We start from the raw sequence: 26,024 nt of genomic DNA, 5'->3' as shown, positions 1-26,024 counted from the left end.
GTTGTTTCATATCTAAGACACACATAAATATATATCTATAGATTTTATTTTAAAAACTATTAAATGTACAAAGTATTCTTAATAGAAAAAAATTCAGACACTCATAATTTTTATCTGCAAAAGAAATAATGTCCTCTCCCTTGTTCTCCACTGAATAATTCTCATAAATTACTTATGGATTAAATATAGGAATCATACTGTTACATGTGAATATGCATTTAAAAAATAACATGGTGGGGAAAAGCCAGTTTTAAATGAAAGCCAGGCAGTTTTTCCCTTGAGACAAAACATTCTCAAATTAAATGGCACAATCCAATCAAAACCCTAATTAGGAATAATATTTTAAAAGTTAAATTTTGAATAAAATGTTTTGATGTTTAGGTGTTCTGATATACTACACTTTCTAAGTAATTCTGATGAGATTCTTTTATTTTAGTATCTGTCCACTGTTTACTATCTTAATATCTGGTCACAAGTTCTTAACATTATGCACTTAGAAAACAGTCTAACCACTTTATCTTGTATGCAATATTGCTAAGATATTTTGAATTAAATTAATTGTATTCTTAAAATTCAGCCCAATGTGACAACTTATGCTCACTACCTAACCCTACAAAACTGTTTATTGACTCCTATGGAAACAATGCTACAACAAGCACCATATTAGAGGGTCCATGTAAAAAAAAAAAATGAAATGCAAAAGCAGACATGTGTCTCCAAATCCTAATGATCACTCGACAAAATAGTAGAAAGCAAAAATTGGTATATTTTTGGAACCAAAAAGGATAAATGTTCAATATTTATTGCAATGATATACAACATGAGTGTTACTAACATTCATATAAAAAAAAAGTCAAGTTTGAGCAACTGTGATATTTCATGTAAACTTCAAAGCAATAAAATCATATTTCTAAAGGCATACTCTTGGTGTGTTTATTTTTAGAAATGCTCTGCTTAAAATCCTCTGATCAATAAATGTAACTGAAGATGATATATGATGTGATTAAAAAAGATGACATAGTAAACATTCTCGGGGGTAAAAGTGATAACTTTTCTTAAAAGCCTAAGAGACATACAAAAGTCATTCTTTTCTAAATAAAGTGAAAAAAATATATTCATTGCTTTAACTGTACTTATATGCGTACTTTGTTTCTCATCAGTGTTTCTGATTTTTCCTAATTAGTTAAAATATTACACGAAATAAAATTATTTGCTCTTCACCAATATTAATACATTAAGTGCTTACTAAAACTGAATATATGGAATTTCAACTGTTCTCAATTTCAAGGTTTGACAATTTAGAGATGACTCAAATTGTAATTCTTTTTTAAAACGACATACTATGAACTAAGCAATATTATTAATTTCAGAATCCACATAACACTGAGATATTCCTGGTTTCAGGGACCACTGCCTCGTTGCTAGTGCAAGAGGCTTGCATTTGAAAATAACCAGTTTCCTTTTATTTTTAATTCTTTAGTCATTTACATTCAGAAACAAGCACCGAATTTATATGGAACAGCCACAGAAGGCAAAATTCTTTTCTTGGATGTTTGCATCAAAAAATAAATTTTAAGCACTTAATAGAGAAAAGCATTTTTATTATTTTAAGCAAAGCAAATTCTCGAAATCATACAGCTGAAAGTCCCCCTCTGTTCCATCCGTTTAAATTTCATTATAGGAGTTCATCCGGATGCACCTAGAAACACACACGATGGCTGACTGAGGGTGGGAGGAGGGGGGTGCGGAGGGAGGGAGCGAGGAAAAGACAGCAGGGCTGACATGGGGCTGGGGAGAGGACAAGGACACCATTTCATCTATCAGAAGTTTAAAATTAACATATCTATGTGTTGTAATGAAGGAATGCAGATTACTTTCTGAATACATTTGAGAAGACCAGTCTCCCAGCTTAAAAAAAATTAACCCATAAACCAAGCAAAGGTGTGGCAACATGATGAAATTATCCTGCTGGTTTTCTTCAGGTAGACTGTCACCTCTCAAAAGAATGTATCTGATATCCCAAATACTACAGGATTGTTTCCAGACACATGAATTTGTATATAGTAGTGTTTGTAAACTCGTATCTTAGAAGTGTTACAGAATACACTCATGTATTGGGTCTTGTCTTAAAACACCGTATTAAACCTACTGTCATCCGAGATAGAAAACAACAAAAAGCTTTCAACATAATTCACCAACAGCTGGCTACAATGTGCAATGCGACCTGCGTTCCTCAGGATAAACTATTATATATAGCGCTTTTCACCTCCCTTACCTAAACTGCTCATGGGGTTCTGATAACTCACTCTGATCGTACATCGTCCTGGGAACCTGTACTTCCAGAATTTTCACAGTCTTTGTTATGATTTTCACCTTCTGCATCTTTTTCAGGAGGTGATGCACTTTTTTTCTCTGCGGCAGCGTCTGTTGTTTTTTCCGGTGGAGAATCTGAATTGTCGGCATTCCCATCCTTCTCCGGGTTCCTGGGCCTGGCAGCCTCCCTGCTGGGCTCTGTGCTGGGCCTGTCTGTCTCTTCTCCAGGCTCTCCAGATGCTCCTTTTTTTTCTTCAGCTGTTTTGCTGTTTACATGAGCAACTGAGGAGGAATTTTTGGAGTCCTTCGATTTTTTGTGCATAGAAGTCTGACTGTTAGGACCGGAGGCGGGCGGGGCGGGCATTTTCTGGGCTTTGCTTCCTTCTGACTCTTCCTTCCTCGGAGGTCCCCAGATGAAATTCTCTGAGGGCGTGTAATGTTTCTGGGCGAACCGTAGGAGCTTTCTCCTTTCTCTCCTGTCTCTAATTGTATAAACAAAATACTCCAGCGCGCTCTGTTTTATGTTGGGAATAGTATTTTCCACAAGAGCTTCGTGAAGAATAAATTTTACAAGAGGAGATTTAAAACTTTCATATCCAAGCTCACCGAGGCTTTTAAGAATACGGGTGATTCTTAAGTAGTTGTGCTGGGACCTGGAAGAGAGGATTGAATAAAATGAGGGGGGGGGGGCAAGGGGGAGGGGACCAGGGGGAGGGAGGCAGAATAAAACTGACTGGGAAAACATTTTTTATGGAACAGTAAAACATGGAAATAAGCCTCGTAATGACTTTACTAAAAGTCATTAGAGACACCCAATAAGAAAAATAAATTAGAAGGCATTGAACCCCTATTCCTCACTGTAAGGTCAATCATGTGAAACTCAAACACACAATATACATTCTTCTTGTTTCTTAAGTTCAATCTTCAAATTTGAAAAATATTTAGATTAAAATTTATTCCCACTGATGTTGAATTGTTTCTTTCTTAAGTTCAGTGAGGATGAGTGACCTACTAGAGTTATTTATTTTCAACAACAGCAGTGTAACCAGTACTGAACTTACACACAATATGAGCTATTAACTGAAAGGTATCATTTGCAGTATCAACTGGTCAGCAAAATCTACCATATTAGCCAGCTCCTAAGAAAAGCCACAAAAAACCAGTCTCCCTTGCTATAACAATTCTGACAAAAGATGCCACACTGACTTATTTAGCGGAGCATACTTTAACATTCAAGAGCATGGGCTGCGGAGTGAGACCTGAGCTCACACCCTGGCTCTGCCACTCACAGCTATGTCAGACGACGATGACTCGCTAGGGCTCCGATCCTCTACCCTCATTTGCTGGACTTCACTGGGCTGTTGTAAGAATCAGATGAGCTGATAAATATACAGGCCATGTGATAATAAATAACAGATACTATTTAATATTAATATTATTATTATTATTTAAAGATTCGGTATTAAGAACCACCATATTTGTACCTATCCTACCTTAATAACTTAATTCTCTTCCATCTCTGGCCTCTCGCTCCTCCTCTCTCCCTAGCAGAGAATTTTAAATTTTCCTACCAATGACACTGACTCTGAAGATGTCATTTTCCTCAGGTTGCACTGTCAACTTTTTCCTGTCCCAGTATTAAGGCCACGACCATGAATGCTTCCCAATCCTACTTTATCACAATTCATAATCTACCTCCCCACTTCACTCAGCCCAATAGTTGCCTCATTACACATGGCTGGCTGCATCCTAAAGGAATCTTCAACTACTGTACATCCATTAATCATGTGTTGTCATCAACAACCCAGTTACTTGTTTACCCAATACTGCAACACAACCATAACTATCACTGATTTCTAACTTCCTATAACATCTTTTATACCTCAGACACTACACTTTACACAAGCATGGCATATACCTGTCCTGGCTTCCAAAAGTGCTTGGAGTATTTCACTTAGGAGTAACTAGTGACTTATTCGGGAAGAATGGAGAAGGATGATATTGAATTATTTGAGGGAAACAAGAGAGTGGTTCCATGGTCTCATATTTTAATAAGAGAGTTTGTTTGGACAAAACAAAAGCCTTAAGGATTTGGGCAGTTTTAACTGTCACCATCCTCCGGGATGTTTACCAAAAAAATATTATCTTAATATTCAATTCTTTGAAGATTCAAAGGGTAAAACATAGCACAGATATATTTCAGTCTTATGAATCTGTACTTTTTAATAATTAGAAATTAGGGGTATTTTGAGACACAAATTCAGGTGAAGTTAAGACAATGTCCCTTTAATGGCAGGTGGCTTGGTTGCTAGGTTAATATAAATTCTGCATACTCACAATTTAAGTGATAAAACTCTGGGGCAACATCTGCCTCATAAGTCTATAATGATGAGAAGTAGGGAAAAGTGAAAGAATATATTTTTTAAATCCCAATGAGGAGTTACATAGCACAACAAAGTTTACTATATTTGCAACCAGCTCAATTTCACATACCCAATCCAAGATAAAAGGCCAAAATAAACATTCTGTATACATTTATCTATAGTTATACATTCTCCAATTAAAAATATTTAAGTAAAAATTAAAAAGGACCAAAACTTGGGTTGAAGAGAATAAAGATCAGGATTATGGGAAAAATATATAGAAGAAAGAAGTTGGATGTTTCAAATACGATTTGAAATAAATGTCACAAATAAAGACAAAATGGAAGGCAGAAGAGCAGCTAAAACCCTCCTTAATCCCAAAGCAGTCTTTGGGGTTATACAGCAGATAACAAGAGAAGCTAGGCTTCCAGACAGAGGTAAGGGCTAAAGTCGTCAGGAAGACCAAGTCGATGAAGAGAGAATACACAAAAGGCAAGAACCTGAAGATAGACAATAAAAGTCAGAGATTTCAGAGTCTACAATACGACTTCAAACACATCTTAGTGATTGGTTTATATATCTATTCTGTCATGTTTGAAAGTATTTCACCTCTTTTAGCCATGGGCCATTTGTTCATTGAACATTATTTCATTCCACTTTCATTCAACATTTTTTGTCTGCTGGGCTACTTTAAATATGTAAGTTCCTTAACCAATTCTTAGAAACTCAAGATGTCATACAAATTAAAACACAAATAAGTTATGACATTGAAGGATGAATCAGAAAAGAACCCAACAGAAGGGGGGAAAAATGGAATAGAAGTCTTCTTATAATCCCCTATAATTTGTCCAATCTAGTCAATACAGTTTTTTGGCAACTGAACCTAAAGAAAAGTTGTTTTTCTAGAAGATTTGCTAAGGCAGTTAATTCACAGCTGAAAAAGCTCTATGCAATAACCTGGGAAAGGTAAGAGAGAGACAGTGGGTGGTGGAAAGTGAGGAAGCTGAAGGAGGCGGAGGGGGAGACATGACAGGGAGGTCAGACTCCCCTCCCCTGACTCAACCCAGGAGGTTATCTAACCAAAACCTTGAGAAGGGCCCTATTTCCAGATACCAATTAGAGGATCTGACAATATAACACCAATGGGGATAAGGTGACAAACATATGCTCATCATTTATTCATTCAACAAACATTAGCTAAACAAGATTGCTATTCCAACCAAGAACAGAGATTCTCTGAAACAATAAACATGAGTATATGAAAGATGAAGTACTACCCAGTCCTCTCCAAAGACCGACTTCTGCCATCCTTCAGGTCAACACGCTACTTGCACACAGCTTTGACAGTATGACATAAGAAACTGTCCAGAGACAGCTACCGGCATTGCCCAGTTTATATACTCTGCTTTGAGTGCCCTATTTAAATCAAATTTAACTTGACTTATGAGTTAACGGATCTTCTAATCAGGATCACAATGCGTTTCTGCCCATATCTTCAGTATTTTAGTACAAGCCACCATGTTAATAGTGTTGATTATAACTAATAAAAGTAAAAGAAAGGCTTAAACATTAATTAATACTTATTTTACTAAAGCAAGATAAAGGTTTAGAAGGACAAAAAAATTTTAGTTAATTTGATGCACAAAATTCTGATTTGTTTTGGACAAAGAAAAATTTCCTAGGTAGTTTTAATTTTTTTCTCTTAGCACTTGCCCAGGTCAGCTAATTATAACATGCTTTAAAACTGTTGGTTTTCGAGTTCAGCACTCATAAGTCACCTATAATTAAAAAAGGAAAAATAGCCAGTTTACATGTAAAGAAAATAATAAGAAAAAATAAACACTGGGTACTATAAGTATTAATGAAAGTTATAAGTATCTAAGCAAAAGAATACAGCAAATCAATTCCAAATAAACTGTTACAATTTCTTTCATAGGTTTTGAGAGTTATTAACCAAAAATGGCCTTTTGGTCCTAAATAGAAAACTTTCTAATTTTTCCTCTTTTTTAGTAAAATGTATAAGAATATCTCAGTCTTATAAAACAATTTTTATGTCATAGGCTTAATTCATGGATTTAATCTAAGAAGGCACCACGCTTCAGGGACAGACGAGGCCATGAGAAGCTTACAAGCGAGCAGAGGGATTCGGAAAACGGTGCACAAACAATATAAACGCCAAGGCACGTGGCCTGAAAAGGGGAGGAGGCCGCCCTGGCCGTGGGCAGCGGAGAGCCCACGGGGAAACGAGCTCCGAGGCTAAACAGCCATATTTCTACTTGGAATTTCATTCTTTTTTGTTGTTTTGTTTCATAATCTAGAACAGGGAATGAAATGCATTTCGGACTAGCTTCTGAATTCCAATTCCTGGATCCGTCTACTGGCTGTTTCCCTGTCCCACGGAGAATTCCAACCGCGGGACGGGAACACGCTGACACCCTCCCCCGCGCAGACGGCAGGGGCTGTACTTACTCATTCAGATGCTGGAACCTTTCCTGCCAGTTAACAGCCCGAGCCACATTCCCAGTTTTATCAATCAGTTTTATTCCAAAAAATTCTAGCATCATTTTATAAGCCAGGAGAAATCTTCTAATTGCTTCTTTTGTTTTTTTGAATTCCTAATGAAAAGAAAGAGTCAGCTGCAATGATTCAGTAGTAACCAGGCCAATAAAAGAAGTATATATTTTTTGGCCATATCATATAAAATAAAATGAGCTTGCATTACCTCAATTTCATATGTAGTTAGTTCTTTAGCATAAAAGTTCAAGCCTTGTTCTCTCAGAGGAAAAAGCCTATATTTTAGAAAAACAATATTTTGACATTAACATCTGGAAAGCACACATGATTAAATAGGACAGGGTTCAAGAGATATTGTATAACTGACCACTGAATGTAAGTGTGGTTATGCTCCAGTTTTTCATAATCTCCTTTCCACTTATTTAGGACTTCTTCAATGTAAACACCTAAACAGTAAAAATTCAGAAAATGAATCAGACATTTAAAACATTGTTGAAGGCATTTTAAGATTTAATCACTTAAGCTTTCTAATAAAAGTTTTTCAAGATTAATAACGGCACACAACAATAAAGTTTTTAAAAGATGAATTCCCTATGATATATACTGAGTTATATAATAAATCTCATTAAAGAAACTGGATACCTCAAATTGCAGAAAGTTCTATTGAACAGCATAACTCTTAAGCAGTGGTTGACAAACTACAGTCTGACATCTGTTTGATAAATAAAGTTTTACTGGAACACACCCATGCACAAATGTATAAAATTCATTTATGTATTTTATACTAAAATAGCAGAGTTTAGTAGCTGCAACAGAGACCATATAGCCCACAAAGCTGAAAATATTTACTATCTGGCCCTGTACCAGTCCTGGCCCTAAAGGGTCATTGAGTTCTTTAAACACTAAATAGGATCAATTTGAAATAAATCTCAGGAAAAAAGAAAGAAATGAGAGAAGAGAAAGAGAAGGAGAGAAGGAAGAAGAGGAATTAAAAAATGAAAGAAAAAGTTTTTGAGTACCTACCATATGTTGGGTCCATATTAATATAGCATACATCATCCACCTTAATCTTCACTGATTTCTCCCAAATTAGTGTTATTACCTCCATTTTACTAAGAGGAAGTTGCGTGATTTATTCAAAGTCACACAAAAATACAAGAAAAAATGTAGAAATAAAACGCAGATCTTTCTAGTTTCAAAGAGTAAGCCCTCTTTACCACATTCTATTGTTCCCCTATAAGAATTTATAGCCTGACCAATGGTGGCGCGGTGGGTAGTGTCAACCCGGGATGCTGAGGTCTCAGGTTTGAAACCCTGAGGTCACTGGCTTGAGTGTACGCTCACCAGCTAGAACATGAGATTGTCGGCTTAAGCGTGGGATCAATGACATGATCCCATGGTCACTGGCTTAAGCCCAAGGTCGCTGGCTTGAGCCCAAGGTCACTGACTTGAACAAGGGATTACTGGCTCGGCTGGAGAATGAGCACATATGAGAATGCAATCAATGAACAACTAAGGTGCCGCAACTGTGACTTAATGCTTCTCATCTCCCTCCCTTCCTGGCTGTCTGTGTATGTGTCTCTCTCACGCACATGTGTATGCTAAATAAATAAATAAATAAATAAATGATAGCCCTGGCTGGTTGGCTCAGTGGATAGAGGGCCCTGGCACATCCTGGCATATGGACATCCTGGGTTTGATTTCTGGGTCAGGGCACACAAGAGAAGCAACCATCTGCTTTCCTTCCCCTCCCTCTCCCCTCTTTTCTCTCTCTTCCTCTCTCTCAGCCAGTGGCTTGGTTGGTCCAAGCCTCTACCCAGGGGCTGAGGATAGCTTGCCTGGTCTGAGCGTTGGCCTCAGGTCCGAGGATAGCTTGGTTGATTTGAGCAGGGGCCCCAGACAGGGGTTGCCAGATGGATCCCGACTGGGGTGCAGGTGGGAGTCTGTCTCACTATCTCCCCTCCTCTCATTAAAAAAAACACACAACTAATAATTTAATTAATATTATTTCAATTAGTAAATAAAACAGTGTTTTATATAATGAATAAATACAACAGAACATTTTTTCTCCAGAGGCTTCCTTCCAAATCAGAGCAGACTTCTGGGACACCAGAAAACTAAAGACGAGTGAATCTAGCCGCTTCAGCAATGTGAAGTCCTACCTCCCCACTGGTGTGTTTCTCAGGGCACAGAACAGGAATTCCTCCTCCAAACACTCCACCAGCCCTTAGCTATCCTTCCTCCAGTTAACTGACAAGACGGCAGGGTCCTGCCACTTGGAAAGCTTTGCAATCCGTGACCCTCGTTCCTGACTCACAATGCTGTGGTTTTGGCTCAGTTCCTAGAGAAGCCAGCTTGGCTGGTGTGACCTGGATAAAATGAGGAGCCTACCATGAATCATAGCATGGTGCCTCAGTGAAATGTGCATACTACCATAGTGGCTGCATCCTCTGACAGAAGGTTTAGAAAAGACCTAGGAGGGCAACTGTGGAGTCCTGAAGGAGGAGGCAAGTGTACTTGGCTGAGTTGAATGGAGAGCTGCTGTATGTAGTTCCTTTTCCCAGGATACTGGAACACTGAACTAGGACTGCTATAGCTCCCTGCCTCCTGAATCTGAAAGTCTACAGGAAAGATAATTCTAATATAAACATCACTTTTCAATTATGGTCTAAGTCAGTGGTCCCCAACCCCCGGGGGCCACAGACCGGGACGGTCCGAGGGCCATTTGGTACCGGTCCGCTGAGAAAGAATAAATTTAATTAATATTATTTCAATTAGTAAATAAAACAGTGTTTTATATAATGAATAAATACAACAGAACATTTTTTCTCCAGAGACTTCCTTCCAAATCAGAGCAGACTTTTGGGACACCAGAAAACTAAAGACAAGTGAATCTAGCCACTTCAGCAATGTGAAGTTTTAGATATTTACATTATTTCCGCTTTATTTATATTTAAGTCTGAACGATGTTTTATTTTTAAAAAATGACCAGATTCCCTCTGTTACATCCGTCTAAGACTCACTCTTGACGCTTGTCTTGGTCACGTGATACATTTATCTGTCCCACCCTAAAGGCCGGTCCGTGAAAATATTTTCTGACATTAAACCGGTCCGTGGCCCAAAAACGGTTGGGGACCACTGGTCTAAGTAATTTTCAGTTATGACTTAGCAAAAAAAAAATACTCTGGAACCTAGACCCAACTCTACAACTGAGTGACCCAACACATCAGCCATTCAAGATGTAAGGCCTAGGGACCTTAGATTTAAAACAAGAAAGCTGAATTTGATCTCTAGTGTCTTTAATAATCTAATTTTCTGTGGTTTTAAAACTGCCCCCTCCTTTCCACTCACAATAATGGCCCCCACTACCTTTCAAATAGACACTGTAGACAGGGGTGGGGAGGGTATTGCTATTCTGCACTATGCCTCCAGAATTTGCCAAGTGGTGCTCACAACTCCAGGGTCTATGACTTTGGGGACACATTAGACTGCATAGCAAAGTAAATCAATCGATGAACAAATGCATTGAGAATGTACTGACTATGGAATAAACAAAGAATAAACGAGGTGTACTTATTATTTACACTTTGCATTTTACCGAGGTAGCAGATTACTCACCATCTGGCTTAAATGGAATTTTATTCTTATAAAAGCGAAGATTGCTCAAGTCATTTTGATATCGGATATCTTTAAAGTTCTGCTAAAGGAAAAAATAAGTCAATCTCCAGCTTATGGACATACAAAAAAAAAAAAAAGCACGAAGACCCTTCTTGTGCGTTTGCTCACTGGCAGCACAAAATAAGAAAAACAGAAAGGAAATATTTTACATTCATTTTAGAGAAAAAAACCACAACATTCTAAACCTTACTGGGTACTGATGCCGGTATTTGTACAAATCCCTCGCAGCATAAAAACTTCTCTTTGGTTTGGCAGCTGCTTCAGTGGAATCGGCACCCTAAAACACAAAATGAAATTCCATTCACATGTTGAGGTAAGATCATTTCAGTGAGAAATTTCCAGAACAGACTTAAAACAATGAACATCCATAAAGAAAGCCTAAAGAGTGTCGAGCTGTCCAGATTATTGAAAACATTATAAATGTCCTTTTAATAATGCTTACTGACAACATTTGTTGGCATTCTGTCTTCCTAATTTGAACAACAACATTTGTCCCAAGGTGTTTTACTAAATAAAAGCTTTGTTATTTACCACAAGTGTAGAGGGGCGAAGCGTTCTGGATCAATATCAGAAACAGAACTTGATATGAATTTAAGACATATATTTTACCATAGATTACACAAGTGATTCTGTGACCAAACTTATTTTATAATATATAATACTAAAAAAGAATAAGATAAAAATTCAACATAGAAATTTGACATTACTTTTGCAATATTTAGCTGCATTTGGAAATCAAGTAATATTTATGTAATAAAAAGGGGCTTTTAAAACAAAATAAACAGTTTTCTAAACTCCATTCTTCGTAGCACTATAACAAATACACAATGGCATGACTAATTCATTAATTCAGTGATAATACAATATAATAACAAAAACACAAAGAAATGAAAAGCAGCTCTCAAATGGAATAAACTTTAGATTGTAGTGAGACTTATGTGGCATACTATTTATGTTCGAAAGAAGATTCCCACCATCATGAAATACATTTTAAAATATAAGATGTAGGTCAATGCAATCAATTTACATTCTACATGTAAACTAAACATAGTACGATAATGGATAAGACAGTGCTGCGTATTCAGTGTCCGCCAGAACAATGAGGCTGATGACAATACTAAAATAGAAGACAAAGTTAGATCTCAACATTCATTACGAGCTTTGCCCCAATCCGTTTCTCATTATCCCCTACCCACATCTGTGTTGATAGAATGGCATCTTCTAAACAAGTTTTGCACATTGTTGAAGTGCTGTGATTCTCACTATTACTACAAGTTTAGAGATACTTTTAAGACCACGTTCTCTGATGTTTAACATTAGCTACTCTGTCATGTTACATAAGCAAGATAAACCTTAAATTCCGGTCCTTGCCACGCTTCAAAATAGCTCTGCCTAGCAAGTTTCTGATCTATTTAGCCTGAGCTATAACCACATGAATCATCATCCTACACTTGTATAGGAAGCACTTTTCCATTTACAAAGCATTTACATGTATAATATTTCATTTGATTCTTCTAACACACCTGGCTGGCAGTTTTAGCGTCTCCATCTCAGAAACAAGGTAACACAGGCTTAGAGAAGCTGAACAAGACTCAGAGCTCAATGATAGTGAAGGAACTAGAATCTCATGTTTTGGGCTCCAAGTTCAACTACTTAGGTAGAAATCCATGGCAGCTCCACTAAAAGTAAAAGGTCACTACTTGGAAGCAGAAAACCTGGGCTGAGTCTCAATTCTGCTACTTATGTGTGAGGCCTTAAGCAGATCACTTAACTGAATCTTAGTTTTATTATCTGTGAAATGAAAGTAACAATTCATGCGCTACCTAATGCCCCCGATTACCAAAAGAACGACTGCCTCCTCCAACTTCTAAATGTACCTTTGGCACTCTCTATTCCATCCCTTTTTCACCTGCCCAGGGAAGGATTCTGTTCCTTAACATATTTTTCCTATTTCCTATATCATCAAAATCTCTCTCTTCTGACTCATTCTCCTCAGCAAACATGCTGTAGCATCCCTAATCCTAAACATACACAAACTTCCTTCTCCCAAGTCCCCCCTCAATTACAGATCCATAGCTCTGCTCCCTTTTATAAGTAAAACAGACACCAGAGTTGTTCATATTCCTTGTCTCCTCCTCCTCCCATTCTCCCATGACCTACCCCAACCAGGATTTCATCCTCAGAATGGCAACAGCACTTGAGAATGTCACCAACGAATCTCCATCTTACCCAACAATTTCTCAGTGCTCAACTCAGGGGACTTTTCAGCAGCATTGGGCCAGTGAATGCCCTACTCCTTCCTCAAACACTGTCAGATACCACACCTACCCTGGTTTTCCTCCTACCTCATTGTTCACTCCTCCTCCCCATCAGCTCCTCTTGGCTCCGCCTCCTCTTCACATGCTGCTCTGAGGTGTGCCCATTCCTTAGTTCTCATTCTTCATCACTCCTTGATTTAATCATCTCATGATTTTAACTACCACCAATCTTATATGCTGAGGACTCCAGTCCTGAACTGAGGTTCCACTCACAGATAGAATTAACTACTCAACTTGGACTTCCAATAAGGTATCAAACTCAAGAGAATTCTTGATTTAACCTCTGAAGCTACTTCCTCCCTAGACTTCCTCATCTGAATTAATAGCACCATCATTTGTCAAATATTCACTCGGACTGGAAGGTGGTGAGAAGTAGTCTGAGACAGACTTTTAAGGTGGCTCCAGTAGTGCTTGTAAATGAATTGACTGTGTGGAGTAGGGAACAAATGAGGTTGATAGTCAAAAAGCAAAATTAAAACGTAGAAGTTAGGTAGTGATACCAACAAGAAAAATTAATCATTAAAGGAAAAAAGGGAGGGCTGATATGGTCTACCATGTACTGCGGTTGACATTAACGGACTGAAACATGAATTATCAAATTGGTTTATTCAGATGGGCCTGGTTCGCTGGATTGAATCTGAGCTGGTGTGTTTTGATAACTCAAACTTCTTTAGAAGGTTACTTAATTGGGAGACAAATGGAAGGGAAGAACACAGAATAATACAGCGTCTAATACTCTCATGGTGTTGAACTCGCAATGCAAAATGACCTGCAGCAAACCCGAACACAAAGAGCAGAGCAATAGTCACAATTCCAACAGCTTCAAGATTATGATGTTGGGGATAGATATACTTGGGTTTGCACCGTTCTCTCTAGATCATCCTGAGCAAGCTTTTCTCTAGGCCTCAGTTTTCTTTAAAATGGGGATTAAAAACAGCAACTCCCACCCCACCCCCAAAATTGCAGTTGATTGAAATAACGTGTTTACCATAGAGCCTGCACTAAGACTTTCTTTCCTACTGTTTCCTACTCTAAACAGCGGCGATCAACAGGTGTTGGAGACAGCCTTTGCCTTAATATGTATTTAGGGGGCTATTCCTCTAGCAGAGAACCCTGTGCTCACAGGTGACTTTGGCTCTCTTTCCCAGAGCTGACATAGAGGAGGGCCTTTATATTCCTGGTCTCCTCCTCCTCCTCCTCCCAGTCTCCCATGACCTACCCCAACCAGGTTTTCATCGTCAGTATGGCAACAGCACTTGAGAATCTCCTTTAAGGCCTTTTCTTAAAGTGAAGAAAAACGAGCCTTAAAATACCTCCACGAGGCACACCACCTCGGAGGGTTGGCTAGACAGTTCCTCCTTTTTCAAGTTTTCTGAATTATTTTCAGTTCCATCAGAGGTTACAAGGGATATTTATCTCCTTACTAACCTCTCTTCCAAATTGTGTTAGGCAAATGATTTGAGCACTGTTGGATCAACAAGTCCTCTGCGTGAAACAAGATTGTTGAAGAGTGCCCTGAACTCGGTTGAAAGACCTTACTTGGGGTAAAAGCTGTGGCGTTTGAACTTCGGCTGGGGACCTTCCGCAGCACTTTTGGCGGCTGCAGACTTCCCCGGAGGGGCGAGTGCTCGCTCCGGGTCAGCGGCGCTCCCCCTTATTCTGGGTAATTTTCACCAGTAACACGCGCCAGACCGGTTTCCACAGCCTCTATTTTTAGACAGGTTCCTCCCACCTACTTCGTACCACCCAGCTGCGCCGCAGAGGCAAAGAAAACACCCATTCAAGTTAGGTTCTGCCTTGAGGTACTTCCTCGTCGCGCCTGCGATCAGGCCCCAGGTCGGCAGCGATCAGCCGCGGCGCCACCGGCCCCGCAGGCCCCCGTCCGCGGGGCAGCAGAGCGGCCGGTGACACCCAGGGGTCTGGCCGCGAAGGACCAGCAGCCGCCCGGCGCCCCTACCCTCCGCGCGGGGGCAGCCCGGCGCTCGCTCCTCTCGCCGGCGGCGTCCTTCCTCCCGGCGCCGGGGCTCGGGCGCCCGGCCCAGCCCGAGGCCACCCTGGGGCCGCGTACCTGCTCGGCGCCCGCCGCCTCGGCGTCCTCGGCCGGCGCGGGACTGGCGCGGGGCCGCCCGCCGGCTCGCTCCGGGGGCTCCGCGGGCTGCTCGGGCTCCTGCCCCGGGCCCTCGCCGCCGCCGCCGCCCGGCCCCGGCCCCGGCTCCGGCTCCTCGGGCTCGGGCTCGGGCTCGGGCTCCGAGTCCGTCTGCCAGGTGGAGTCGCAATCCTCCACAGTGGTGGGCTCGCGGAAGCTGACCCCGCCAAGCAGGTTGCCCATTGAAGAGGCGGCTGCGGGCTGGGCGCGGGCTGGGGGCTGCGGACGCGGGCCGGGGGCTGCGGGCGCGGGCCGGGGGCTGCGGGCGCGGGCGGGCGCGGGCTGCCGCAGCGCTGGGGCCGGGGCAGGGCCGCCGCGAGGGCGCTGGGCGGCAGCCTCGGCGGGCGCCGCCGCACTGCCTCAGCGCGGCGAGCGGCGGACAGGCACACTCGCGGGGAGGAGCCGCCGGCCCCGGGACCGCCGCCGCCAACGGTTGAACCCGCCCATCTGGTTCCTCCTCCTCCCCTTGGGCCGGAGCCCGGGGGAGCGGCCTGCCCACGCCCGGCCTGAGCGCCGCCGCCCGCGGCTCCGCGGACACACCTCACTGTCCACTGTTCCCTTCCGGAAGGCCTGCCCTCATTCGGCCTCTGCGGTCCCCTGGGGTGGATCGGGGCCGGCTGCCTATCCAGCCCCATCCTCCCCCACTCCCACCCCCGGGCAGAGAGCACTGGCTGGGGCTCCTTCCCACTGAGCGGGAGGAGTGAGTGAGCTCGCCCAGCTCCGGGAGGGCGGGCTGGGATGGACCCGGTGTCAAGGAGGTATCCACCGTCCTCAGGCAAGTCCTGTCCACACCGCTCTTTCTCCCTGCTGGCCCAGGAGGAAGATAAATTAGCTGCAGCAGAAGACGACAAAAGCTATTGGTGACCGGGCACCATATAAGCAGAAAACCCAAGCTATGAAGACTGTATTTAGGGCAGCCACCTGGAGTTTCTGTGCTGTAAATAAAGCTTTCTGACACCTCGTCTAGTGAGCAAAGGTCTCTCAAAACAAAAGACGCAATAACAACTAGACTTTCATATTGAACTGTGGACAGTTTTACTAATACCCGCACTAGTTTGGCACTCTGAGTAGAAGGAAGACTCAGAATCCTTGGCCCAGTTAATGTTCTCTATATGAAAAGTGAGGAGTCGGTTGGAGGTATCTGTTATAGAAGTACTTCAAGATGAAACAGCATGATTGAATAAGTGGCCCAGAGAAGAGTGACTACTGTGAACTTTGTATTATGACCTAAGAAGGAAACTGTCGAAGGCAGCTATGTCTGTATGTGCAGAACTTGGCAGGTACTCAGTAAATATTTGTTGAATATCGTTAGATATAGATTATACAAGATTAAATTGGTGCACTTGAAATAAATCGTTTCTTTTTTAGAATGGTTCATGATAAAATAGACTGAATCAAGGCCAACGGGGCTGTTTTAGGGGAAGAATCAGGTGAACAGGATGCTCACTCCACAGATAAGTCAGGATTTCCTGTCTTCAAGCAGGGCAGCGGGAGATGCCAGCTGTGGCTCTGTCCCTAATCAGCTTCTGACCTTGAACAGGTCACGCAACTACTTTAGACCTAAATTTCAACTGTAAAACAGGAATAGCTGTTATCTCCGATGTCCCTTGGAGCTCTGACTTTGATCCATGACTAGGAAAAGTCTAAAAGTAATAGTAATAAGTAATAGACATCAGACACACACAAAAACATTTTGGTTATCATGGTTTAGAGAAGAAAAAATGGGGCAGCAGTAGAATACCTGAATCTAATTTCTCTTATCTGGAGATTTGGATTCAACTTCCATGAGCAGAGGACTAGAACACACTGCAGAAGTAAATGCTGTCTGTCACCAAGAACATTCCGGACATAGAAAGTCGGGATTGTTGCTGTGCCTAGGTGCTATATCAGTTGGTTTACATGTGTATAAATTAAAGATCGCCTCATACTCTTTGCCTTCCTTCAGTTGAGAAGTAAAGTCAAATTCTCCCTCCTCCCTTGAATCAGAGATGACCCTAGTGGCTTGCTTTTTAAAATAGAATACGAGGATTTTCAAAAAGAAACTATCTGGAATTTTCAAGATTAAGCTATAAGGAACCTTGCATCTTCTACCGAGGTCTCTTAGAACATACTCTCTAGTACGCCTGAGATGCTATGGAAGGCCTTCAACTACCTTGGGACTGCTATTCCCACAGAAAGGCCACTGTGCATGTCTTCAGGTCACTAGTACCAGCTAAGACCTGCCTTGTAGCATTCCCTGCTGAATCCTGCTGGTTTTTATTGGATCCTCCAGACCAGCCTACCTACCACTGAATGTCTCTCAGTGACCTCACTGATGCTATGTGAAACAAAGGAACTACCCAGCAGCGCCCTGCTCAGATACCTGGCACTCAAAATAGTGAAATATAATAAAAATGCCTATTTAAAGTCCCTAAATTTTGCAATAGTTTCTTATCCAGCAATAGATAATGGAACAGTGAAAAGTATCTGTATAAGCCTGTACCTGTTTGTATACATAAATGCTACAATGAAATTCTCACCTTTTCCACCACCTCTTGGCAAATGTACCAATTTTTATAGAGCTATAGATTTTGTGCCAAGTTGTACAACATATTTTCTGAAGAAAATAATTTTACATGAGGTATCTTTTATTGAAGTTACTGTGGTGACACTGGTTAATAAAATTATACAGGATCCAGGTGTACAATTCTACAATACATCTGTATATTGAATTGAGTGTTCTCCACCCCAAGTCAAGTTTCCTTCCCTCACCATCTATCCCCGTCTTTCCTCTTCCACCTCCCCCACCCCTACTCCCCCCTGCAATCTCTACACTGTTGTCTGTGTCTAGAGTTTTATTAATAATTTTAAAAAGTAAATTTAGAGCAATAATTGATCATATTATGTCCAACTTATGTATTTAAGAAAATTCTGGAGCTCTCATCTACCTTTAGGTTCTATATGGAGGAATTACCTTATGAAAACTTAAAGTTTTTTATTATTTCTACCTTTGAAAGTATTTACTGTTCCTGCATTAACAATAAAGCTGCATGTCTTTGCTTCACATAAAAAAAATTAACACTTAGCCAGTGCGAAGCATATATTAATTGACGAATACATGTTAGCTCTAATCATAACTTACCTGACATGTGTTCAAAGAAGACTGAAGTCAATGATAATACATATTTTTATGGAATGAGTAGGAACTGCTATCACAATGGCCTATTATAAAGTATAACTTCTGACTCCTGCCATTCAAAATCTATCCTAAGCTATTCAGATACTATAGCCATTTTTCAATGTAACTGCTTTCAACCTTATCATGCTTCAGTCATGTCCTTGAAGGGTGCAGATGTTCCTGCGGGCAGTGCTTTCTGCCACAGGACTTTATTTTCCGTGGTCACTGCTGCCCCTGCATGTCGCTGTCTATCCTTAATAAAACTGCTCCCATCAGTAAAGAGGGTCAGGTCTGCCTTCCCGTATGCTTGATCCCTTAAGTCTGGGTGGGAGCCAGTCACTGTATCAAGGATTTGTTTGCAACTGTGGACCAAAGTGGAGTCTGGTATTGGCAACAGGGTCGCTGGGTTTAGGGCAGCAGTTTTGAGGAACTGAACAGATGGAGGGTTCAGCAACTGAGCCTGATACTGCGTTAGCCACGCATTAGATAGCTACCTGTCAGGAGGTGCTCGCAGCACTTGCTCTACATAGTGTTCCCTAATGACTTTGATGTCCTGTCCTAAAGTCAATTTACTAGCCTCCTTGACTAGTATGGAGGTGGCAGCAAGTGCCCTCAGATATGTTGGCCATCCCGAGGCTACAGGATCAAGTTTCTTGGACAGATAGGTGGCAGGCCTTTTTTACAGCCTAAGTTCCTGGCTCAGTACCCCTAAAGCTACCCCTCCCTTTTCTTCTATAAATAGCTGAAAGGGTTTGGCCAGATCTGGCAGGACCAAAGCTGGGGCAGTTACTAGGGCCTCTTTAAGCACTTGGAACACTTGCTTCTCCCTATCTGTTCATGTGAACTACTCTTCCTTACCCCTGGTTAGTTCGCGTAGGGGTTTAGCTAGTTGTGCAAAGCCCAATATCCACAGTCGGCAGTATCCTACTGCACCCAGGAATTCTCGTACCTGTCTCTTGTTAGTAGGCTCGGGGATCTGCAAGACCATCTGAATTCACTGGCTGGACAATGTCCTTTGCCCTCCCTGTAAGTTACACCCCAAATAACTTACAGTTTGCATCACAATCTGGGCCTTCTTGGCGGATACTCGATACCCTATTCACCCGAGATCTTGTAGCAGGTCCGAGGTAGCTTCCTTACACTCTCCTTCATCCTTGGCAGCTATGAGGATGTCATCTACATACTGGAGCAGTATGATCGACAGATGGGAGGAGCGGAAAGCCTGCAGATCTTTGCTGAAGGCTTCATTAAAAATGGTGGGGAAATTCTTAAACCCTTGTGGTAGTCTGGTCTAAGTGAACTGCCCCACCAGTTCATTATCTGGGTCATTCTATTCAAAGGCAAAGATCTCTTGGCTCTGAGGTGCCAGGGGAATAGAAAAGAAGGCATCTTTTAAATCCAGGACAGAATAATAGGTATGGGTTGGGGGCAATGAGCTCAGTAAGGTATACAGGTTGGGCACCGTGGGATGAATAGTCCCTACCTGCGCATTCACTTCCCACAAATCCTGGACCAGATGATAGTCTTGGCTCCCTGGTTTCTGTACAGGAAGCAGCAGGGTGTTCCAGGCTGATTGGCACCTTCGAAGGATGCCTGCCTCCAGCAGGCGTTGCAAGTGCCGGGCGATCCCTGTCTAGCTCGGGCTGGGACCGGGTACTGCCTGATCCTAACCAGTCTAGCAGTGCTAAGCAGTTGCACCAGGACAGGCGGTTGGTGAGCGGCCAAACCTGGGGGGTTGGTTTGCGCCCAAACCTCAGGTGCCCGGGCACGCAGGGCATCTGGAACCCCTTCCTCAGCCTCCTTACCTTCTAGGACAGTGGCAAGTAAGTGTTTTTCAGACAGTGGGACAGTTACTTCCATGCTGACCTCTGCCTCTTTGTTCCCTATAGGGCTTTCCTCCCATCGGAAGGTTATGGTGGCCTGAAGTTTCTGCAATAAGTCCCTTCCAAGCAGTGGGTAACGGCAGTCTGGAATGACTAGGAAAGAGTGGGTGATGGTGCCTCGACCTAAGTCAGTAATTCTTGCGGTGGCCCATGAGTAGGCTTCTGCTTTGCCCGTTGCCCCTATTATCTTAATAATTGCCTTCTGCATCTGGCCCTGTGGTTTCTTTAGAACTGAATAGGTGGCTCCCGTGTCAACTAGGAAGTCTATTGGTTTTCCTTCGACTATTCCTCTGTCCCCCTTTTCCTTTGGGGGGAGGTTTCTGGGCAGCAATCAGAATTTTGGCAACTTCCTTCGCCCTGCCAACCTCCGGATCATCCCTATTGACATACACCTTCTGGGCTATTTCTAATAGCTTGCTTTTATTTTCTCCTTCAAATTTCTCTATTTTCTGAAGCTTTTTCCTAATATCTGAAGCAGCCTGAGTCACAAAGGCTATATTTACTAGTCTCCTGTTCTCTTCTGCCTCAGGATTTAGAGGCGTATATACTCTATAAGCCTCCATGAGTCTTTCTAGAAAGGCTGCTGGGGATTCCTCTCTTCCCTGGATGACCTCACTTACCTTGCTAAAGTTGGTTGGCTTTCTAGCTGCTGCCTTGAGCCCCCTCAACAGAGCCCGGCGATACTGGAGGAGCGCATCCCTTCCCCCAGTGGTATTAGGGTCCCAGGTAGGAGGTTGAGATGGGAGAGCATCTTCTATTTCCCTTCTTCCCTCCCGAGTTTCCCTTTCTTCTCTTAATACCGCCTTAGCAGCTTCTCTCATTATTCTGTCCCTTTCTTCTGAAGTGAAGAGGGTTTGTAAAATCTCCTGACAATCATCCCATGTGGGCTGATGGGTCCTAAAAATGGTCTCAAGGAGAGATATTAGTCCCTGAGGTTTCTCGGAAAATGGGGGATTCTGATGTTTCCAATTGTATAAATCACTAGTGGAAAAAGGCACATAGATGAGGTGAGGAGGTGCCCGTGGGCCAGCATCTGGTGCTGGTGGCACCTCCCGGAGAGGCAAAATGGCTGCACCTCCTGGAGAAGGAGGCAAAATGGCTGTATCTACCCACTCATCTATATACAGGTATTGGTCTGGGTGGGGAGCCCTATAGACTGTGGATCTGACAGAAAACAAAGTTGGAAGGTCAAAAGTGCCCTCTGTGGGCCATCCCACATTAAATGTAGGCCATTCCAGCTGGCTCAAGGTCCGGAGGAAACCTGGACTCGGCTGTGGACCTTCATACCCCTGAGCCCTCTTCTGGAAATCAGAAAAATTCTTCAACAGGCACTCGAGCGGGGATCCTGGCACAGACTCCTGTTGCCCCATCCTAGATGACTCAGGAATAATGAGAAAGGGTATGATACAGGCAACACACACTATTAACACAAGGAACACACTTGTCTCTCTCACACTCAACTCAGTCATTCGAGCTCAGACAAAACGCAGCGCAGTGCAGTGCAAAAAGGATTCCTAATGTGACTGGTCACTCCTAAAGTTAACAAATCCAAATATCCAAATTTCAGAGATCGGCGTCCCGCTTCTGAAAGCCCTGGGTAGGTTACTGGCAGCGTCCCACCTACTACCTCAGGATTGTGTGCTCCGGAGCCCAAAAGCCAAACCAAATGAGGATCCTCAGTGAATACTTACTCATCTCGAGCTGTCCCTCCAGTCTCCGACCCAAAACTCCGCCAAGGGAGAATACCAGACGAGCCCCCAAAATGTTGCATCCACCGGGTGCGAGAACAAACGTTGGAGACTTTCAGGAGTGTAGATGGTACTTTATTGGGCCAATTTAACCTGTGCAGGGGCGAACTCCCAAGATGTCCAGAGACACCGTACTCACAAGGAGCTGCAAACGAGAGTCGCGCCTGGCGCTTACAGCTAGGTCCTTATATATCCTAAGTGAGCAATCATTATACAGAAGCAGATGTGGCAATTAGCTATTCGCTAGGGAGGTCGCACACAGCATAGCAACAGGGGCTGGCTTAGTGGCGAATTGCAAACATAAACTTCTGATAAGGGTCTCTAACCTTCTTTGTCCTCAGCCTCACAGGGGCCCTATCAGCACTCTGTTCCTGCTCCTTCAATAGTTTCATTCTGGCAGCCACAGCACTTCAGCACTCCCTGTTTCTGCTCCTTCAATAGTTACACTCTGGCAGCCACAGCACACTTCCCTGAATCTAACAGGTACTCCAGTATCAGTCCCAGATGGGGTTGCCAAGTGGATCCTGGTTGGAACACATGCAGGAGTTTGCCTCACTATCTACCCTCCTCTCACATAAATAAATAAATGCAATAGTAAAACATTCATAGAATTTGTTAGTGTATCATAAAATATTAGTGAAGTTAAGGTAAAATAAGTCATTATTTGCATAACTAAGCAAAGAATTTCAGCCTGTAGATGAAGAGTAGAGATATGTTTAGATTTTTAAAATAGTAACGTTTGTTCAGTAACAATGCTTGGAGCCCTTATCTAGACAATGAGCAGCACTGACCCGTATATAGGGTTTGTAATAAATTTAATGTGCTGAACTGTAAAAATCTTTTTTTTAGTCACACTTCAGTAAAATGAACATTCAAACTTTTAAGAGAGAATTAGTACAAACACTATGAAATACAGGAATTTTTACCTCAATCAAAAAAATCAAAAAGGAAAAGTAAGAAGAAATTTTGCCTATTTGCCTAATAAAATTGCTTATTTTCCACTAATAAAAATAGATATGTATCCCCAAATTTCCTACTTCTAATAATTATCATTAAATATTTATTATTATTTTATATCATTTTTGTCCTTGGCCCCTTAAATTTATCTGATCACTTAAAAGCATTACCATAACTGATTAAGAAATGGATATGTAAACACATTCTGGGATTTTCCTCAGCTCCAAAGGGAGCTGAAATCTACAAAGAATATGTGATCTTTGTGGATTCCTTCAGGCTTCCTCAGAGTTTCTGCCCTTCTCTTTTATAGTGACTCCAAGTCTTGTGAAAGATTCCCAGAGGCAGGCTGTAGAAATGGATCTCCTCCAGGCTACTCAGAGCAGTTGCCCCTAGGAGGACTCATCAGACCAGCAGACATGCTGTCACTGCCTAGGGACACACCAGAGGGGATGCAGAACGACCCAAAAACAAGCATTTGGCTCTTTATCCGAAGACTTGATGGCAGTCTAAATACACCAGAGGAACCAAGTCATGCTGTAGCTCAAAGATGAGTTTAGGTTGCTTAAGCCTTAACCAACCTAGACTCTGATCTGACTTTCCATGACATGGATGTGCTATTTGAGGTGGCAGGAGGGTTAAAAAATAATTCCTCCTAGACTGTCAGCAACTCCATCAGGACAGAGCTAAGGCATGGGTGGGTGTGGCAAGGAGAGCTACTATTTATCCATATGGCCATCACTTCAAAACAGAGGCACCATCCTATTTGGTAACAACTGTTCCAGCCTTCATAGCTTGTAGCTACCTTTAGAAGAGTAGTGCCTGCAAAGTTCTTTGTCTCAATTTTAAACTGCTTTCTCATAGCTAATCATCTAGTCCACCCAATTTCCAAGATAGCCATAAACAGCCTCCCTAAGTCCAAAACCATCTTTCTTAGGTTGTTTAGAATGTTTTGGTATTAAAACAATCAAGAAACTAATACCAATGAATGTATGTAATAAAAATTATATCTGTAATTAAAAATGTTATAGTCCTCTATTTAAAGGATATTTTCCTTGTAAATATGATATATTAAGCGCCTTTGATATTAAGATAAGGAATGCAAAAAGTGTTGTAAATAAACACTTTAATAGGTAGTTTCAAATATATAAAAAATGATATTTGAAATATTTATAAGTTAAAGATAATAATTATAAGACAGAAAAATTGTGCATAGTACTAGGTGATAAACTAGTAATCATGATAGTGATTATAATAACTATAAATTTAAAAATCAATTATAGGTGTAATGACAATCCTATTAGTTAGTTTAAAATGTAAGCTTAGCCTGACCTGTGGTGGCGCAGTGGGATAAAGCGTCGACCTGGAACACTGAGGTTGCCGGTTCGAAACCCTGGGCTTGCCTGGTCAAGGCACATATGGGAGTTGATGCTTCCTGCTCCTCCCCCTTCTCTCTCTCTCCCCTCTCTCTAAAAATCAATAAAAAAATAAATAAATAAATAAATAAAATGTAAGCTTAGATGTTTAGTGAGTGTAGAGATTGTAACAAGAACCTGTACATATCTGAGGATATGCCATTGTGGAGAAATGCCAGATGAGATGGTTAACAGAAGGTTCTATGAAGCTGCTTATATAAGTCTTTCCAACACCAAGACTTGTACAGAGTTGAAAATCACAAATATCAACTTATAAGACATCTTTGAGCCCCAAACTGATGATACTAAAATTGTCCATATATACTTAATATATACTTTATATCTCTCACATGCCTTACTCTGTGTAAGACATTCAATATGTACTTATTGAATACATTTGAATTAATCTACTTTAGGAAAAAGAAAGCTAAGTAAATGATACAAATCCAAGTTTTGAAGAAAGAGAAAGCCTGATGGGCAGGAGATAGAACGGTGATATTGTGGCTGACATTCTAGCTGTCAAAGAAACTTTCACAGACACAGCAAAGATCTATTTTCAGGATAGGCCATTGAAACTAAAACTAAACTTGTCTGCTCTAAATTGGACATCCAACTAATGACACCAACTAATTGTGAGTATACTCACCAACCCTAAGGCAGCTATGAGTTGAATGTACAAAGTATGTGCCTGTGTGTATCACATGTGTGCACCTGATTTTTTTTTTATTGGTACAAATGTTAAAAATCAAAGATTTGGTTTAGGGATGTAGACAGCTTAAAAGAATGTTACTTACTCATAATTCATTACAAAAAAACTGTCAAACTGACTGCAAGTGCATCACAGAGCTGAAGTCATGGGAAAAGCACTAGCCCCAAATTTAAAGAGAGACAGGCTTCGGCAGGGAGAGACATGACACGGCCACTTACTTACCTGGCACGGAGACAATGAGACACTGGTTGTGGAAGAACCCAACCAGAATAGTTACCCAATCAGTAAAGGCTGACTCTGTCTTAGAGCTGCAGGTATGGAAACATTTACGCCCTTTCCCAAAGCCCCCCTGCAGGAACCTCACCTAGAACACACTGCAAAAGCACCCCTGATCTTGGAGGCCTGAAAAGCCAAATAGTAGCTTCTGCTGAAAAAGTAAGAAACACTCACTAGAACCTTTCTCCCGGATTTCACCTATGGACCAAAAAGCCTTAAGCTATCGCGGAGGATAACAAACTGTCACCCTCAGGACACTGTGAAAATTTGTTGCAGCTGGGAAAGGGAACAAAAATAATCCTTTTGCTTCTAGTTGCAGTTTGCCTGGGACGGATAGGGGACTTTCAGTGCTAAGACTGGCAAGTCTCCGGACCACAGGAGGTGGTCATTCAAACCCTGGGTGAGGCGCTAGAATACCCCTACGCACAACTGCCTGCGCAGGAGGGACAAGAGTACAGAGAAGACCACACCCACCGGTGTGCCTGCCTGGGAGGAGATTTAATGACAGAACTCCCTCTCCCCACCACCAGGCTCACAAGCTGAGTAACAA

General features: G+C 41.9%; 1 protein-coding gene across 2 annotated transcripts; it reads right to left on the bottom strand.

Moving 5' to 3' along the window:
• Window positions 1-464: 464 nt before the first annotated feature.
• On the bottom strand, window positions 465-15,645 carry OGFRL1 (opioid growth factor receptor like 1). Of its 2 annotated transcripts, none has more exons than XM_066253326.1 (7): window positions 15,255-15,645; window positions 11,059-11,145; window positions 10,809-10,890; window positions 7,558-7,636; window positions 7,399-7,465; window positions 7,146-7,291; window positions 465-2,966 (listed from the first exon to the last, which is right to left on the bottom strand). In XM_066253326.1, the coding sequence occupies exons 1-7, from the start codon at window positions 15,513-15,515 to the stop codon at window positions 2,303-2,305; spliced, it is 1,386 nt and encodes a 461-aa protein (XP_066109423.1). In that variant the 5' UTR covers window positions 15,516-15,645; the 3' UTR covers window positions 465-2,302. The 2 variants fall into 2 exon arrangements, with proteins under 2 accessions (XP_066109423.1, XP_066109428.1); XM_066253331.1 differs by having other exon boundaries at window positions 10,809-10,887.
• Between the last annotated feature and the right edge of the window lie 10,379 nt (window positions 15,646-26,024).

This window comes from Saccopteryx bilineata, chromosome 1 (genome assembly GCF_036850765.1).
Source record: "Saccopteryx bilineata isolate mSacBil1 chromosome 1, mSacBil1_pri_phased_curated, whole genome shotgun sequence".
Classification (NCBI taxonomy): Eukaryota; Metazoa; Chordata; class Mammalia; order Chiroptera; family Emballonuridae; genus Saccopteryx; species Saccopteryx bilineata.
This window is presented reverse-complemented; position numbering and strand designations above follow the sequence as displayed.